Raw genomic sequence first — 18,763 nt, 5'->3', positions numbered from 1 at the left:
AATGTTTTTATGGCCGGATGCCCTTCCTGACGCCAACCCTTTTACTCGCCTCTTACGACACGCAGGGATACGGTGTACCTATTCTAAACCGGGGTACACACCGGGGTACACACCGGAAATGTGGGCAAGGGGGTTAACAAGGGGAGATGCAGAAAATGGGGCAAAATGGAGAAGATTGTCATGGTGACCGCAAGGCTAACCCCCGCTCTTGCAGGTAAAATGGCCTTAAAATGCATGTTGTTGTTGTTGTATTTTATGGTTACTTCTTGACTGGCCCTTGTATTAATGATGATGTCATCAGTGCCTTCATTATGACATCATAATTAGACAAGTAGAACACTTGATCCGATCAGTTTGAAATTTATTGAACATGTTCTACACAAATTGTATGGGAGAATTAAGTTGATGATGTCATTGTTCATGTGGTTCAGCAGCCATATTTGATTGAAAATGAAAACCTTCAAAAATCTTTTCCAGAAAGGTTTACTATTTACCCCCACCAAAGGAGAGGGTGTTGCATTTGGATCCATTTGTTTGTTTGTTTGGCCGCACAGAACGCGAGGGTGTGTATTCATTTCATTCGACCCTTTGGAACCTCAAGACCCTTTACAACCCCCAAGATCCTTCTGAACCTTTATAATCCTGAGATCCATCAAGATCCTAAGTGCCATGAAGAACCATAAGGACCTTTAAAACTCTTTAGACCCCTAATTCCCTCCAAAACACTTAAAACACTTTAGAGCCTTTAGAACCCTGAGACCCTGTCGACCCCCTTTTAACCCTAAGACCATTTCAGACCCCTAAGACCCATTCAAACTCTTAAGACTCTCTATAACGCTACACCCTTTAAAATCCTTTAAGACCCAAAAGACGCAGAGGACCCAAAATACCCTTAAAGACCCAGAAGACCAAAAAGACCCATTAATACCCCAAAGACCCAGAAGACCCAAAAGACCCCAAGGACCCAAAAGACCCACAAAACGTAGAGGACCCAAAGGACAAAACCACATGCATCCTGGTGAGGGTCTGCAATCTCTGATTGGATTGTTCTTTCTCGTTTTAATATTAACCTGTTGCTGTTGGTTTTACCGTGTGGTCGTGTTCGTCTTCTTCTGCTTCTTCTTCTTCTTCTTCTTCCCAAACACATTTTGTGAATAATTTGTAATTGAGTACTTGTGTGGATACTGGGGAACGAAACTCCAAAGCACGTCAGGAATTTGGAATAAATCCGTTAAGTCGGGCTGTTTGAGATTCGCGCAATTAAGGCACTATAAACGGTGAATCGTCTAACGGTCTGCTCAGCCACTCCTGACAGGCTGATTCACCGTGGTCTGTAACGTTCTGCTCAGCCACTCCTGACAGGCTGATTCACCGTGGTCTGTAACGTTCTGCTCAGCCACTCCTGACAGGCTGATTCACCGTGGTCTGTAACGGTCTGCTCAGCCACTCCTGACAGGCAGATTCACCGTGGTCTGTAACGATCTGCTCAGCCACTCCTGACAGGCTGATTCACCTTGGTCTGTAACGGTCTTCCCAGCCACTCCTGACAGGCTGATTCACCGTGGTCTGTAACGGTCTGCTCAGCCACTCCTGACAGGCTGATTCACCGTGGTCTGTAACGGTCTGCTCAGCCACTCCTGACAGGCTGATTCACCGTGGTCTGTAACGGTCTGCCCAGCCACTCCTGACAGGCTGATTCACTGTGGTCTGTAACGGTCTTCCCAGCCACTCCTGACAGGCTGATTCACCGTGGTCTGTAACGGTCTTCCCAGCCACTCCTGACAGGCTGATTCACCGTGGTCTGTAACGGTCTTCCCAGCCACTCCTGACAGGCTGATTCACCGTGGTCTGTAACGGTCTGCTCAGCCACTCCTGACAGGTTGATTCATGAGACGCCGATTAGTATGCAAATGAATGGGTGGACGTGGAGACCTCTCATCCATTCCCCGCCCGCCGGGCGTTGAAATAATTTCCACAAATACATTCTGCTGTGGTGTCAAGTTGGTGACATCTTCATAATGAAATTTTGCATTCTGTGCAAATTGCCAGAGGAAAGTGGACAAGAGGCCCTTGTTCTTTGTGAGAACAAAAGCAAAGCAATCAATTAGGCTACTGATGCACAATGAGATGGTATTTCGTTTTCAGAAAGATAAATAATTCACAATAACCTTAAGTTGGCTTAGCCCTTAACCCTGGTGTTGGCTTAGCGGTTAGGGTGCCGGCTTGGGATCCGAGGATCCTGGGTTCGAATCCCGGTCGATTGCTGAATTAACGCCAGGGGGGTTGACTCAGCCTGTCATCCTTCCGAGGTCGGCAAATTGAGTACCAGCTTGCTTGGATGAATGATCACGGTGTGTACCCCGATTTAGAACAGGTACACTTTATCCCTGCGCATCGTGAGAGCGTGACCAAGGGTTGGCGTCAGGAAGGGCATCCGGCCATAAAAACATTGCCTCAAACAGGGAACCATGATTGTCATGGGGCCCGCAAGGCTAACCCCCGCTCTTGCGGGGAAAATGGCCTTAAAACGATCATTCATTCATTCATATTCATTCATTCAACCTTAAGGAATGTCGTGTTGACAGAAAGCACTGCAACAATAACTGTAGCAGACCAATTAGGAAAAGTTCATTCATCGTTACTGAAGTAGAAGCTATGTAGTCATCTGCAGACTTACGAGAGAGCCAACCCATTATTATTATTTTCCGAATTGATGCAACTTCTATTCCTACCTGCCGCTGCTGGGTATTCAGAAACTGGAGAACAAGTCTCGTATTAGCACTGTGGCCCCATGATGCGCCCAAGGCTGCGGTCACAAAGGACTCCTCCACTGATGGTTCTTCTGCACAAAATACACACCAAAATTAGAGAAGAGAGTACATAAAGAACAGGCGAAAAGGAAAGGGGAACACACGGCAACAAGGCCATCAGAAAGCGATCCAAATCGGTACCAAAGAAACTTCTTGTTTGCTTTGCCTGAATTTCTGACTCATCTTACTCCAATTTTTATTTATACAAGAGTCTGACCTCATTAAGGAGCTAATTGACATTCAAGAGAAGGAAAGGAGAAATAATACAAAAACGAATACTCTAACAATGGCCCAGAGAGAAACTGTGGGGTAAGAATTAGTGAGTGGAGAAGGCATTGTGGAGACGTGGATGTGCAAGGGTTAGCACACGAGGTCGTGAGGGGCAGCACATTACAAAGCCTGAAGTGAGGAGAACAAGGTAATGGACACAGCGAGATGATCAGATGAATTCACACAACGGAGAATATGCGTCATGCTTGAATTGAAAGGAATGTTCCAGGTTCATGATAAATTGCTCACTTTTTTTTCAAGATCTGACAGGAGAGATTCTGCCGCAGCCTTCTGGACAAGCGGTTGAGGAATTATAATGCTGAGAGATGAATCATCTACAAAGTGTTAAAATGAATTTTCTAGTGATGTATGTGAAGGACAGGATTGTTCTCAGAAAACCACCTTGAGGGACACCTGCCTCCAGAGGTACAGCATGGCATAATATTTCATCAAACGCAACCTGGTGCGTGTAACGTCCAGGAAATTTCAACGCGAGTGGAGGAGGGAACACGAGATACCATTAGCCGACAGGAAGGAAATCAGTGCAGGATGCAGGATAGAATATAAAGTGCACACATGATACGTCGTGAGAAGAGCTTGGCCTCTTGTTTGAAATTGAGTGCATTCATTTATGAAGAAGCAATGGAACAATCAAGGGAAGCAATGAATTTCTCTCCACCTTGGCAGAAGGGAGGTCACATGCGATCAGAGGTTTCCATTGAACGGGACAGGGTGGGTGCAGGAACAGAGATTAGAAATTGTGGCCTTGTCTATAAAGACGGTAAAGGCAGTCAACCCTAACATAAGCCATGTACATAGTGATCCCCATCTCCTATCCTTCAAGTTACTCCCATCCTTCAAGAATGGAAGAACCCATTCGGAGCACGTTCCAAAGATACAGTTGACCAACTGCCACCAAGCTTTTGTCGATGGAAAGAAGCACAGCTGCGAGTTAATGTCTCAGATGGGCCTGGTGTTGAGATCTGGTGTGATTTAGCACAAAGACATGATGGTTGCGAGCTTTATGGGGAAACGTCAGCTTCCTGTTGGTGAGGTCGGCTTTCTTGCAGGAAGGGTAAGCTATTCTTATGGCAATTGGCTACTGCATCAATCACTGTACCAATGACGATATATATTGACAGAATAGGCAAAGGCAGGAAGGTGGTTTATTGAGAAATGTGTCGCATGCATTGTCGATACATCCAGAGAAGAAAGAGAGTGGAGCAGTTCGCTGGAGATGGAAGACTGCATGGAAGACTAATCTGCCCGATTAAAATTCCCAACAAGGCAGTGCCCTGGTGACCACCAGATAGATGGACAACTTCAAAAGTGGATGATGGAAGGAGCCATGGGGAGATGAGGAAGAACAATAAAGTTTGGAGATGTTGTAAATAACCTTTTGAAGTTCATGTAATAATTCTTCATCAGCCATTTTAGCACCCTTGGACTTTAGTCCGTTGAGCTACTGTGATTGAGTAGTGTCCGTCAGTCAGTCAGTGAGTCTGTAAACACTTCAGTCATTATCGCTTGATCCAAACACACGATTTCGATGAAACTTGGCCACAAGCTTCATATGTGATGCCTAATGAAGGTGTATTTACCGCATCAAAATCTGCGCTTAATAAGGGGATCAATGTGGGTCCAGGTTTGACCCCCCCCCCCCAAAATAGGTATTTGCTCTCTTCTCTGTTACATGTTTTGTGTTTCATCCACACCTACCAGTGATTCCCTGGTTCTACCAGGTGAGTGCAGTGGCATTGTCCCCATTTAAAAAAAAATTCAGAAGGGTATTATTGCTCTGACGTGTTACTAAAGTCTCTTGGTATAAAATTTCCAAAGTATCTACACGAGCAAGGAGCACAGGGAACGTTCTATTGCAGGCAGTCGAGTGGGAACTTCAATCACCTCTTCTTGGACAATACAGTATATAGTTCATTATGATATCTATCTATAATTCCAGTAATCTCTGTGTGTATGTTTGTATGTATGTATGTATGTATGTTTGTCTGTGACCGCTGTTTCTCGACAACTACCGGTCCGATATACTTGAAACTTGCCAGGTATATTGCTGGGGACCCGAGGATGTGCCTTTTCAACGTTTCATATTAATCGGACAAGTAGTTACCGAGCTATGTCCAAAAAACGATTCAACCAATCAGAGAGCAGCGAGCTATCACGTGTGCCGAACGTGGCGAACAGACTCTGCCTCGGACGGCACATTTGAGAGCGTATTCATTTATTTCACGTTGGCAAACTATGTTGGCGTTCAACTATGTTTTAAAACTAATTAAAACTAATTTGCGATTCATCGTAACTGCGATATGCGACCTTCCGGACAGTGAAGACTGCACTTCCGGCAGCCAATCACAGAACGCGTTGTTGCGTAGGCGTGGCCGATGTGAGAGCGAGCCGAGCCGAGCGTGTGCGCCATTACGGTTCGTAATTCGATTTCTTCCGGAGAAAATAATAATTTCTCGATTTCTTATGCGCATTATTTCTCCCAATTCAGTCAGAGCGAAGGGCGGAAGCGAAGAGCGTTGTTTTTTTTGTTTACGGGCGTACGGGCGTACGGGCGGGGTAGAGCGTACGGGTAGCGTTTTTTTTTTTTTTTGGCAAGGAACGGGCACCCACGTACGGGCATGCCCTAGTAATAATAATAATAATAATAATAATACATTTATTTTATATAGCGCTTTTCAAGAAGCCCAAAGGCGCTTTGAAAGAGTACAAAAAACAAGTGCAAAAAGACAAAAATCAATAGGTAAATAATCAAAGCAAAAGGAAGGAGAAGGAGAAGAGATAGTCAGGGGTTAAATGCTGTGGGTTAAATGTTGAATGCAGTGTTGAGCAGGTGGGTCTTGAGTGATGTTTTGAATGTGGGGAGTGAGGAGGAGTCTCTGATGGTGTGAGGTAGTGAGTTCCAGAGGGTGGGAGCAGCGATGGAGAAGGCCCTGTCCCCCCAGGATCTGAATTTGGTCCGGATGGGGGGGAGGGGGGGGGGGGGGTCAGGAGGTTGGTACCAGCAGAGCGGAGGTTGCGGGTGGGAGTGTGTCTGGAGAGGAGGTCAGCCAGGTAGGATGGGGCCAGGTTATGGAGGGCTTTGTAGGTCAAGAGGAGGATTTTGTACTGGATTCTCTGGGGGATGGGGAGCCAGTGAAGCTTAAAAAGGACGGGGGTGATGTGGTCACGGGTCCGGGAATGGGTGAGTAGATGGGCAGCGGAGTTCTGAATGTATTGGAGTTTATTGGTGATTATTGAGGGTGAACCATAGAGGAGGCTGTTGCAGTAGTCCAGACGGGAGGTGATGAAGGCGTGGATGAGGGTTTCTGCAGCCGTGGAGGAGAGGGATGGACGGAGACGGGCGATGTTTTTCAGGTGAAAGAAGGCTGTTTTTGTGATCTGTTTAGTGTATTTGTCGAAGGAGAGGGTTTGGTCAAAGATGATGCCAAGAATCCGGATGTGAGGGGAGGTGGATACTGGGAAACCGTCGATGTTGAGGGCAAAGTTATGGGTGGATTTGGTGAGCGTTTTTGGGCCAATGATGATTATTTCAGATTTATCATAGTTAAGTTTGAGGAAGTTGATTTGAAGCCAGGATTTTATTTCAGTGATGCAGTTTGTCAGGATAGAGTGGGTGGCGGTGGAGATGGACTTGGTGGAGATGAAAAGCTGGATGTCATCGGCGAAGCAGTGGAATTGGAGACCATGACGGCGGATTAAGTGACCAAGGGGGGACAGGTACAGGATGAAGAGGAGGGGGCCAAGAACTGAACCTTGGGGGACACCTTGGGGGAGGGGAGCAGTGGGGCATTTGCAGTTATTGATGGAGATGAACTGGCGTTTGTCAGAGAGGTATGATTTGATCCAAGAGAGGGCAGTGCCAGTAATGTTAAAGGTGGTTTCAAGTCGGGTGAGGAGGATGGTGTGATTGATGGTGTCAAAGGCGGCACTGAGGTCGAGGAGGATGAGAATGTTGAGGTTGCCGGCATCAGAGGAGAGGAGAAGGTCGTTGGTGATTTTGAGGAGAGCAGTTTCAGTACTGTGGTTGGAGCGGAATCCGGATTGGAATGTTTCATACAGGTTATTGGCAGAGAGGTGATGTTTGAGTTGAGTGGCTACAGCACGTTCCAAAACTTTTGACAGAAAGGGTAGGTTGGAGATGGGTCTGAAGTTGTTTAGGGTGTCAGGGTTTAGTCCAGGTTTTTTCAGAATGGGGGTAACAGCAGCAATTTTGAGGGATGGTGGGACAATGCCTGCAGACAGGGAGGAGTTTATTGTTGCAGTGATAAGTGGCGAGAGAGCAGGAAGGGAGGCCTTGACAAAGCTGGAGGGGATGGGGTCAAGAGTGCAGGTGGCAGTTTTCATTCCTATGAGGAGTTCAGAGAGGTCAGTAGGGGAGACTGGGTAGAACTGAGACAGGGGTTGGCAGGATAAGGGGGGGCAGGTGGTTGGAGGGGGAGCGGGTGCGGTGGTGGTTAAGCTGTTGTAGATGTTGTCAATTTTGCTTTGGAAGAATGAAAGGAAGGAGATGCAGTTTTCTCCTGTGAATGACTGGGTGGTGGTGTTTAGGGGGCTGAGGAGTTTGGTTATTGAAGAGAAGAGTGCTTTTTGGTTTCCAGAGCCAGAGTGGATAATTTGAGAGTAGTAGGCGGAGCAGGCGTGGGAGAGGGCATCTTTGTAGTGCTGTAGGTGGTCCTTGTAGGCTTGGGAGTGAATTGTGAGACCTGTTTTATTGCGGAGTCTTTCAAGTTGGCGAGCACGAGTTTTCATCAGGCGGAGTTCAGGGGTAAACCAGGGAGCAGAATGGGTGAAAGAAACTGTTTTGGTTTTTATAGGCGCAAGCTGGTCAAGGCAAGAGGAGAGAGTGTGGTTGTAGTAGTCAGTGAGGTCAGAAGGGGTGTGGAGGTCAACGAAGGGAGAATTGGACATTTTTTCATTTTTTCAGGTGGATGAGAATGAGGTAGGTGAAAGAGCGTTTAGCTTACGGAAGTTGATAGTGCGATAATGCCTTGGTGCTGGGGTGGGGATGTTGATGGTCATAGTGATGGCTAAATGGTCAGAGAGGGTGAGGTCGGAGCCAGAAAGATGGTGCAAAATTAATCCAGTAGAGCAGACAAGGTCCAGAATGTGCCCACGGTTATGGGTAGGAAAGTTGACATGTTGAGTGAGGTTAAAGCAGGTGAGTAAATCAGTGAAGTCAGTGGTTATTGTGGAGTCAGTGGAGTCCATGTGGATATTGAAATCACCGAGGAGGAGGATTGAGGGGGAGAGGGAACAGAGCTGGGTCAGAAAGTAGAAGTCAGACAGGAATGATGGGTGTGGTTTAGGAGGGCGGTAGACGACAGCCATGACTGACTGCGTGTGACCAGAGAGTTTAAAAGCCAGGTGTTCAAATGGTGGAGCAGATGAGATGGAGATGAGGCTGGTCTTGATGTCCTGTCGGTGTATTACGGCAATTTCACCACCTCGGCCCTCCGAGCGTGGTTTATTGATGTATGAATATCCATTGGGTGTAGTGAGGTTGAGTGAGAAGTAATCCAGAGGTTGTTGCCAGGTTTCAGTGAGACAGAGAAAGTCCAGTTTATTATCCAGAATGTAGTCGTTCAGGATGAGGCTTTTGTTGTTGAGGGACCGGGTATTGAACAGAGTGAGCTTCATGTTTGTTTGTACGGTGGGGATGAACTCAGGTGATTTAGCCAGGGTTTGCAGACAGGAGGTGCGATCGTGTGCGTTGCTGTGACCAGGTGCGCTGGGACGATGAGTGGGAGTGCGCTGAGCCGACCAGAGTACGGGAATGAAGTGACCTGTTTGTAAGTAAACAAACTTACGACCAGAGCCTCTATGAATATATCTGGGTCGTCGCAGGAGTCCGTGGTATTTGATTGCAGAGATGCATGATGGAGTGGAGTAAGTGTTGAGCAGAAGTAGCCTTGCAGCGGAGTACCTTAGAGCCATGTCAGGCAGGAGCAAAGGGGACGAGGACAAGGCCAAGGTCGAGGAGGACGAGTACGCCTTGCCAGTGGGAGCGGCTTGCCAGAAGCGGCGAGCAAGACAGTAAAGGCCGAAGCGGCAGACGAGCGCAGGACAGTTCGGGAGCGGGCCTGAGGCAACGGTGGAAGAGCCGGGCAGGCGAAGCCAGGAGCAGAGCCGGGACCGAGCAGAGAGCAGACCAACGGCCAAAAAGCCGCCACGACCACCAGAAAAGCAGACTATGTACAATGACCCAGTCGGAGAAGCGGCGAGCAAGACAGTAAAGGCCGGAGCGGCAGACAAGGCGCAGGACAGTCCGGGAGCGGGCCTGAGGCAACAGTGGAAGAGCCGGGCAGGCGAAGCCAGGAGCAGAGCCGGGACCGAGCAGGAAGCAGACCCAACGGCCAAAAAGCCGCCACGACCACCAGAAAAGCAGACTATGTACAATGACCCAGTCGGAGAAGCGGCGAACAAGTAACGCCAGCGTCCTCTCCAGACCGGACCGGAAGCGGCACTCCAATCATGAGATATGGCTTGAAAAACGAGATTTCATTGTTATATTTACATCCAACACCGAAGGTGGAAGGAGGTCATGTTTTCACCCCTGTCTGTTTGTCTGTGAGCAGGATATAGTTGTGAGCAACCCTAACAAAATATCTCAAAAGGTTATGGATGGATTCGGATGTAACTTGGACAGGTTGGGTGTGTGACAATGATGAAGTGCTTAGATTTTGGTGAAGATCCAGACCTGCATCCGGATATTAGAATTTCTAGTGATTCTACTCCATTGTGAGATAGGGCCAAAAACGAACGTAGCACAATATCCCAAAAAGTTTGTGACGGATTTGGGCGAAACTAGGCGGATGAGTTGGTTGGGTGACAAGAACAAGGTGATTAGATTTTGGTTAAGCTGCGGATGCAGATCTGGCCTATCAGAGGAATACAAAAGGTAAACCGTTCAGCCTGGCACATGTATGCACTCTGAGTGCCTGTTTTATTTACACCTGTTACTCTCTTTGTGTTTCTTCTCTTCTTTCCTGTAAAAACGGTTCAGTTCTCGAGGATAATTGACCCACGTCTTTTTTTCCATCCTCCCCTTCGTTCTTTGACTTCCGATGCTTGATCCTGCTGATTCAACTCTGGGCCCATTCATTCCACAACATAATCCCCACTCACCGCCAACCACAATTCCTTCCCTCTTTTGCTCTAAATAAGGATTAACATCAACAACGCTAGCTTCACCTCACTTCTCACTTGTCTCAACTTACTCTTCTCAGCTTTGTTGATCAAATTAATCGTTTAACTTGTCTGCCGCTGCAGACCAACGTGTCTTCACAGAAACTAGATTCCATTGTTATTTTCATGTCCTATTTCATAAAACTGCCAGAAAAAAAATGTTCACACTGGAATTAGCGACTAGCAAAACCCTAACGTTAACACGTTGAATGAAGCACAGAAGTAACCTTTTTGTGAACGGGTTGGAATTTTGCGTTACTTTCTTGTATTATTTCTTCCTATTTCATGGTACATGTTATGCCGACTCTTCTTCAAACAGAAACACGGTTCCTACTGAATTATTCAGTCCATACCAAATCGTGGGAAAACAAACGAGGAGTATGATGGCATTATTGTGCAGGCGACACCTAAATTCAAATTAGAAGGTGCATCTCCGTCATTTTAACCACCCAGTGGTGATCAGTCCAGGCTTGGCACTGCGGTTTGAATTGCTGTTGTACAGGTCGAAATTGGAAGAAAATAATAAAATTACTTTGAAGCACAAAAAGTGCGGCACAAATTAAATAGCAATAAAACGTGTTGTTAACTCAGCAAAAGAACTGTAACTGACTTGAGGTGTTCTGAAACATGCAGGGCCGGATGCGCACTTGAGGTCAAGCCTTGGCGTGTTTGTCCCCACGTGGTGTATTACATGTTTGGGCGTTTTGGCAAGCGGGTTTGGGAGGTCGAGTGATAATGTATAACGAGCCGAAACCCGTGGAACATCCACGGAAGGGAGGATGTGGTGTATGGATAGAGTGTACCATTATGGGTGGCATAGGGGATTTGCTTGTCCGAGTAAGAATGAGGAAGAAAGATGAGAATGAAGAGTGCATATATGAACAACGCTCGCCGACACCGGCACAAATGCATGCTCTGGATTGTCCACTCAGTGGATGGCTTGCTTTCGCCTTCGCCTGTCCAATCAGCGGACGGCTTGCTTCGCCTTCGCCCAGCAGACGCCAATACGATGGCGTCGTAAGATGGCGTCGTATCGGCAGTTAATCGGATGCTTTTGGGCCCCAACGTCGGCTAATTCAGATTTTTCGAGTTTGGCTGTAGGTGACAAACAAAGAGTGCGGTTCGTAGATCGTAAATCCATTAGTGCCGTGGGCATCGGGTCACTGGGTGCGGCGTAAAAGGGATAACAAAGTCGAGTCCTTACGCTATTATTATATAGATGATTGTAAAGCGGATTATCTTGAAAAATAAGCGAAGTACCAACTTCTCCTCTGGTGTGTGGGTGTATCCAGGCATAAGGAAGAAGGCTATTGAAAATTGGGTAGCCACGTCAAATTCCAAGATGGCCGCCACCATATTTGTCTGAACCTTGTGAGTGAAACATCTTGAAAAGTAAACGAACTACTAACTTCTAATCTGGTGTGTGGGTGTATCTACGCATAAGAATGAATGAATGAATGATCGTTTTAAGGCCATTTTTCCCCGCTTGAGTGGGGGTTAGCCTTGCGGCCCCATGACAATCATGGTTCCCTGTTTGAGGCAATGTTTCTATGGCCGGATGCCCTTCCTGACGCCAACAAGAGGAACGCTATTGAAAATTGGGTCGCCACGTCAAAATCCAAGATGGCCGCCTTGCGTCTTCCACTTTGTCAACTCACATCACTTCAACGACGGGGGACCAAGGCGTAACGCTTGTCCAAAGGGTAATTATAAAGGTTAATTCTAAAGTGTAATTATAAAGGTTAATGCTCAAGGGTAATTCTTAAGGTTAATTCTAAAGGGTAATTCTAAAGGTTAATTCTAAAGTGTAATTCTAAAGGGTTCGATATAGTAATTCTAAAGGGTAATTCTAAAGGGTAATTCTAAAGGTTAATTCTAAAGGTTAATTCTAAAGGTCAATTCTAAAGTAATTATGAAGGCTGATTCTAAAGTGTAATTCCAAAGTGTAATTCTAAAGTGTAATTCTAAAGTGTAATTCTAAAGGGTAACTCCCAAAGGGTAATTCTAAAGGGTAATTCTAAAGGGTAATTATGAAGGGTTCGATATAGTAATTCTAAAGGGTAATTCTAAAGGGTAATTCTGAAGGTTAATTACAAAGGGTAATTCTAAAGTGTAATTCTAAATTGTAATTCAAAAGGGTAATTCTAAAGGGTAATTCTAAAGGGTAATTCTAAAGGGTAATTATATATATTTAAAAATAACCACCTTTAGAGGCCATTTTTCCCCGCAAAGCGGGGGTTGGCCTTTTTCGGGGACCGTGGTTGTTGTTGTTTTTCGGTCCCCTTTTTGAAGCAATGTTTTACGGCCGGATGCCCTTCCTGCCGCCAACCCTTTTTGTCGCCTTTTACGACAAACAGGGAATTACCAGTGAACTGGTACTCAATTAGCCGACCTCGGAAGGATGACAGGCTAAGTCAACCCCCCTGGCGTTAATTCAGCGATCGACCGGGATTCGAACCCAGGATCCTAGGATCCTAAGCCGGCACCCTAACCGCGAGCCCAACACCAGGGATCAAAGGGTAATTCTAAGGTGTAATTCTAAAGGGCAATTATAAAGGTTAATTCCAAAGGGTAATTCTAAAGAGTAATTCTAAAGGTTCATTCTACAGTGTAATTCTAAAGTGTAATTCTCAAATGTAATTCTAAAGTGTAATTCTAAAGGGTAATTCTAAAGTGTAATTCTAAAGTATAATTCTAAAGGGTAATTCTAAAGGGTTCAATATAGTAATTCTTAAGGGTTATTCGAAAGGGTTATTCGAAAGTGTAATTCTAAAGGGTAATTCTAAACGGTTCAATATAGTAATTCTTAAGGGTTATTCTAAAGGTTTATTCTAAAGAGTAATTCTAAAGGTTAATTTCAAAGTGTAATTCTAAAGTGTAATTCTAAAGTGTAATTCTAAAGTGTAATTCTAAAGGGTAATTCTAAAGTGTAATTCTAAAGTGTAATTCTAAAGGGCAATTATAAAGGTTAATTCCAAAGGGTAATTCTAAAGAGTAATTCTAAAGGTTCATTCTAAAGTGTAATTCTAAAGTGTAATTCTAAAATGTAATTCTAAAGTGTAATTCTAAAGGGTAATTCTAAAGTGTAATTCTAAAGTGTAATTCTAAAGGGTAATTCTAAACGGTTCAATATAGTAATTCTTAAGGGTTATTCTAAAGGTTTATTCTAAAGAGTAATTCTAAAGGTTAATTTCAAAGTGTAATTCTAAAGTGTAATTCTAAAGTGTAATTCTAAAGTGTAATTCTAAAGTGTAATTCTAAAGGGTAATTCTAAAGGGTAATTCTAAGGTGTAATTCTAAAGGGCAATTATAAAGGTTAATTCTAAAGTGTAATTCTAAAGGGTAATTCTAAAGGGTTCTAAAGGGTAATTCTAAAGGTCAATTACAAAGGTAAATTCTAAAGGGTTTGTTATAGTAATTCTAAAGGGTAATTCGAAAGTGTCCTAAAGGGTAATTATAAAGGGTTCAGAGGGTCATTCTTATGGGTTTTGTTCGTTTCTCGGCTTTGCCTATTCCACATTAAAAATGGCAAACTGAACCGCTTCCTTCGGACACGGGTGCGATATTTTTTTTCTTTTTTTTTAGCATTGTCTGCCTGTCTGGCAGTCAAACAAAATTGAAAATCATTGCAAACAGAAAATTTTGTGTTTAAGGATCTCAAAGGAAACAACAGCCACGAAGAACTAATGTAAAGTGTTAGATAAGGTGGTGTATAAGACACTGCATCAATGGTGGTAATCTTTCGGATTTTTTTTTTTTATTACAACCTTTAAATCTTTATTTTATTTCAATTGAATTAAATACTTCAACAATGCAAAACACAAATTGCCCTTTTCCACTTTCAAAACCCTCCCATTTAGCAGTACTTGGACAAAATTTTACGGCATTTTCGATCATCTCGGCCAATCAAATTTGCCGCTTGTAGACCCCGCTTATATGCTGGTTCCTCAAGACGGCGTGGGGTAAGATGTACTGTGAACTCTCTAGTTTCTAGATGTTGCAAATGTGGAACCTGTGTGGCTCAGCCCAGCATGGAGAAAGAATCCATTATCAGGTGGAGGAGAAAAGGCATTTGTGACAATCAGTGCTCATCGAGAAGAAAAAGGATGTTGCCAAATTTGCTCCGACAGTAATGAACTTTGGAAATGTGCACCAGTTTGATCTTCACCATACTGTCAAGGAAACCACGTATCTTTTATGTCAATGTTAATGTACTCAAACCCCTGCCTCACACCAATATACCACAAGACAAGAAAGATGAAGATGGGCAATTTGGTTCCATTCATATCAATATTGACTAATTGTGATGAAAAATAGCAGAAGTGCAATAATTACTGGAAGTGTGGCACATTTATTTATCCGACTTTTTTTGGGAGAGGAAGATTAATTTCGATCATTGTGTTGCACACTGATCTCACTAAAGATAATGATGTGTCCATGTAACAAGTTTTACAATCGGAGAAACAAACCCAGAACATTAAGCATTTAATTTCTTCTGATAAAGGAAGATATCCGGTGTTGCTCACCTGTTATCTCCAAAGCAGATTTCGGGCGATCGTTAAATCTTACTGCGATCTGATTCGTCAGCAAGATCTAAAATAAGAAAAAAGAAGATTAAAATTTCATGTATTAGGCAACGGCATACAAAAGTCTATAAAAACAAACAAACCACTGATGTATTGTTAAGCATTGGTCTTTCTTTCTTTGGTATTGGTCTTTCTGGCTTCAACCGACTCCTCTCCGGCCGAGCTCCCCCTGCTCTGTCTGTGCCCTGCCCCCCAAATATTCCTGCAGGACGCACAAGATCTGCCGTCAACTCTCTTCTGGTGAAACTGCCAAAATCAACTCTTTGTCTTGATTTTGCCTTTTTCATTCCTCACCTTCACTCTCACCTTCGCTCTTTCATTCCTCTTTTCTACCACCTCTGGAACAATCTCCCACACTCGCTTCAATCCCTCTCCTCCCTCCAGGTCTTTAAAACAGCTGTTCACCACCATCTCTTATCTTCCCCCATCCAAAACCTTGATCTTTTCTTCCCCCGTTAAAACACCCCAAATCCACCTCTTTCAATCCCAACTTCTTTCCTGAAATTCCTAGTCGTGTTCATTTGCTTTATACCATGTACTCCTCCTCCCCCCCCCCCCCCAGCCCTCCCCCTTGCACAGATCTACCGACGTCCCTGTTCCCTACTGTTGTTGTGCTTGTGTTCTTCTCTGTCTCTCTCCACCTCTTGTCTCCCGCTCCCTTCATTGTATGTTTTATGTGTCTGTGCATGTTTTCATGTTCAATGTGTTAGCTCTTACACGAGCCTCGATTCTGTATACAAAAAAAAAAAAGAAGTAAAGATTACAAGTAAAATAAATAAAAACAAATAAATGAGCACATTTCCAAGATTGATGACAAAAAGATCAATCGATATCTACAGCGTATAGTAATCCGCCAAGGTGTCGAGGAGGGTGGGGAAGGGGGTCCAAGGGTGGAGCTAAAGGTTTTTCCTTGACAACCCCCACCCCATCCTTTGAAATCCTCATCATTCATACACTCAAAGCCACGAAGGTGTTATTTGAGTGAGTGGACCCAAAGAGATGTAAATCACTCTGTGACAAGACTTGACTAGATGGAGGGTGATTCCAAACTGCCCAACCCATCTCTCGTACAGTATAGCATTGTACACATTTACTGTGTGAGACAAAGCATTATCATGGCAATAACATTACATACCGAGACAGTATACCACTGACCATCCCATTTCACCATGGAGCTAATCAATGGCCGTTTTACCACGTTCACGGAGTCTTTCCTGCATGATTTTAACTATTGAGGTCCTGACACGCGATATATTGCCCGAAACAACTAGACTGATGGTTAAGCTTGAATTTTTTTGAGTGATAGGAACCAATATCTCCACTCTATGCGAGAGAAATCACGATATCCCTCCCTATCGTCGAACTCCAGGAGCTACGTTGCATTGGCCGGACGAGGTACCTTTTGCTCAAACATTGAACTCCTTTGATAAACTACCTCGTACCAACCTTAATCGATTTCCAGGGATAATTCATTATTTTTTCCACATTTCTGTTTCTGACATCAAGTTCTGCAACTGACAATTTTATAGTCCGGCCACAAATCACACCCAGACAAAACAGCTGTCTGCTTCCTTTCTGGTCTTGCACCCCCTACTCTTTTCATACTTTTTCCACCCCCCTCTACCCACAGGTTTCTCCAGGGCACACATGGTCCGCCATCAATCCCCTTCTGGTGAAACTACCTAAAACCAGGATCACTGCTCACCTTCACTTATTTGTTCCTCTTTTTTCCCACCTGAGGAATCAACTTCCACATCCTCTGCAATCTCATTGTTCCCTCTAAATCTTCAAGACAGCTGTTCACCACCATCTCAGATCGTCCCCCATCTAAAACCATGATCTTTTCTTCCTTCGTTAACCACACCCCAATCCCTCCTCCTAAGTTTCCAGTTTTAACTCCTTGGAGTTTCCTTCTCCATACATGCGTTTTGCATCCTGATCCCTTCAGTGTGCTAAGTCTTACACAAGCCTCGACTGTATAACATAAAATAAAACAAGATTTAAAAAAAAAAAAAAAAAAATTTTTTTTTTTTTGTATACAAGATCGAGGCTCGTGAAAGGGCGAACATTAATCACACAGAAAGACAAACCGACACATAAAACATATAACATCGGGGGCGGTAGACAAGATGGGGAGAGAGGGGGAAGGACACAAACACAACATTTGAGAGCAGGGACTGAGAGACATGGAGACATCGAGAGATCTGAGAGAGGGCGAGGGCTTTGGGGGGAGGCATGGGAAGGGGGCGGTGGGAGAGGTATAAAACATATGGACACTGCCTGGACTTCCAGGAAAGAAGTTGGAATTTCAAACAAGGTGGATCTGGGGTGAATTAGCGGGGGTAGAAAAGATCAAGGTTTTGGATGGGGGAAGATAAGAGATGGTGGTGAACAGCTGTTTTAAAGACCTGGAGGGAGGAGTGGGATTGAAGGGAGTGAGGGAGTTTGTTCCAGAGGCGGGAGAAAAGAGGAATGAAAGAGTGAAGGTGAGCAGAGAGCCGAGATTTCGGCAGTTTAACCATCAGAGGGTTGCTGGCAGATCTTGTGCGACCTGTAGGAATATTTGGGGGACAGAGCACAGAGAGAGCTGGGGGTGCAAGGCCGGAGAGGAGACGGTAGAAGACAGAAAGACCACCTACCTGCCTGCGGTGAGTGAGTGAAAGGCCCTCAGAGATAGCTTCATCGCGGGAGATTCCAATAATTCTGAAAGCTTTGGTTTCTACAGCGTGAAGCCGAGCTAGGTGTGAGGCAGGAGCACCGGCCCATAGGGGAGAACAGTATTCCATTGAGCTGCGGATGAAAGCCTTGTATGTGGTGAGGAGCTCAGGTGTGCCGAGGAAGGACTTCGCACGACGGAGGATGCCCAGTCGGCGACTGGCTTTGGAGGCCAGCTTGGAAATGTGGTTTTCCCAAGAAAGATAAATATCCTTAAGTTTAAATCCTTAAGTTTAAATCCTTATCCTTAAGCTTAAAGATAAATAATAAAATATCATAAATAACACCAACAGGCCAACCTTAAGTTTCAATAGGATATGGTATATAGCATTAGTTAGGTATGGGGCAACATCACAGATCGAAATATCACAATGTTTTACCTGTCCATTATATGTTGTGTGCTGAACTCCCTGTACAAATGTACTCTGCCTGTCATTTCAAGGAGTCTTTCCTGACAGGCAAAGTACTCGGAATAGCGTTTCTGAGCAATCTCCATCAACCTATGACATAAAAAGGTAAAACCTGTGTGTTTAAAGGCAAAACGCAAGCAAATCTCTGGGTGACAATTTACCAAATCAGACATGTCAGTATTAAGGATTGATAAGAAAAAAACAAGGCGAGAAAAAAAGGAAATATCTATGTATGACACTGTATACAGTCGTGGAGTCGTCTGAATCCATCGGTGGAGAGCATCATCAAAAAACAACAACTGCAATGGGCTGATTACCTCTTAAGAATGAGCGATTTAAGGATCCCGAAACAGTTATTTTATGGGGAACTGCCTGTGGGAAAACGTGGCATTGGGAAACCTAGAAAGCACGCCAAGGATTGTCCAAACGCGACACGAAAAAGCTGCGATATTGACCCGGCCAAGTGGGAACATCAGACCACAGATCGCTCGTTTTGGAGAAGGATTGTCAACAAAGGCATCAGAAATTTTGAGAAAGTGAGATGTGAGCGTATCCACCAGGCTCGCTTGAGGAGAAAGAATCCAGACCAAGCGGCATCAACCAGATTCCAGTGCGACATGTGAGGGAGACCGTGCGCAACTGCGGCTGTGGCCTCGCTGCGCATTCTCGTGCTTACCACAGGACATGATAATCCAACAGTCTTCGTCGGACTCGACGTGACTTCCATCATCATCATACAGCCATGGCCAAAAATATTGGAACCCTT

General features: G+C 44.7%; 1 protein-coding gene across 1 annotated transcript in view; it reads right to left on the bottom strand.

The window, feature by feature from the left end:
- LOC137426012 (DNA repair protein RAD51 homolog 2-like) overlaps positions 1–18,763 on the bottom strand; it is a 41,450-nt gene that overhangs the window by 3,547 nt on the left and 19,140 nt on the right. The window contains exons 7-10 of the mRNA XM_078775349.1: positions 17,968–18,087; positions 15,944–15,965; positions 14,813–14,879; positions 2,733–2,842 (exon numbers count right to left, since the gene is read on the bottom strand). Of these exons, the coding sequence (XP_078631475.1) occupies positions 2,733–2,842; positions 14,813–14,879; positions 15,944–15,965; positions 17,968–18,087 (319 nt within the window). The remainder of the gene's footprint in view (positions 1–2,732; positions 2,843–14,812; positions 14,880–15,943; positions 15,966–17,967; positions 18,088–18,763) is intronic.

The sequence above is a fragment of the Myxine glutinosa genome, chromosome 4 (assembly GCF_964187855.1).
Source record: "Myxine glutinosa chromosome 4, kmMyxGlut1.1, whole genome shotgun sequence".
NCBI lineage: Eukaryota > Metazoa > Chordata > Myxini > Myxiniformes > Myxinidae > Myxine > Myxine glutinosa.
Note: the sequence above shows the minus strand (reverse complement) of the source record. Positions and strands in the feature narration are given on the sequence as shown.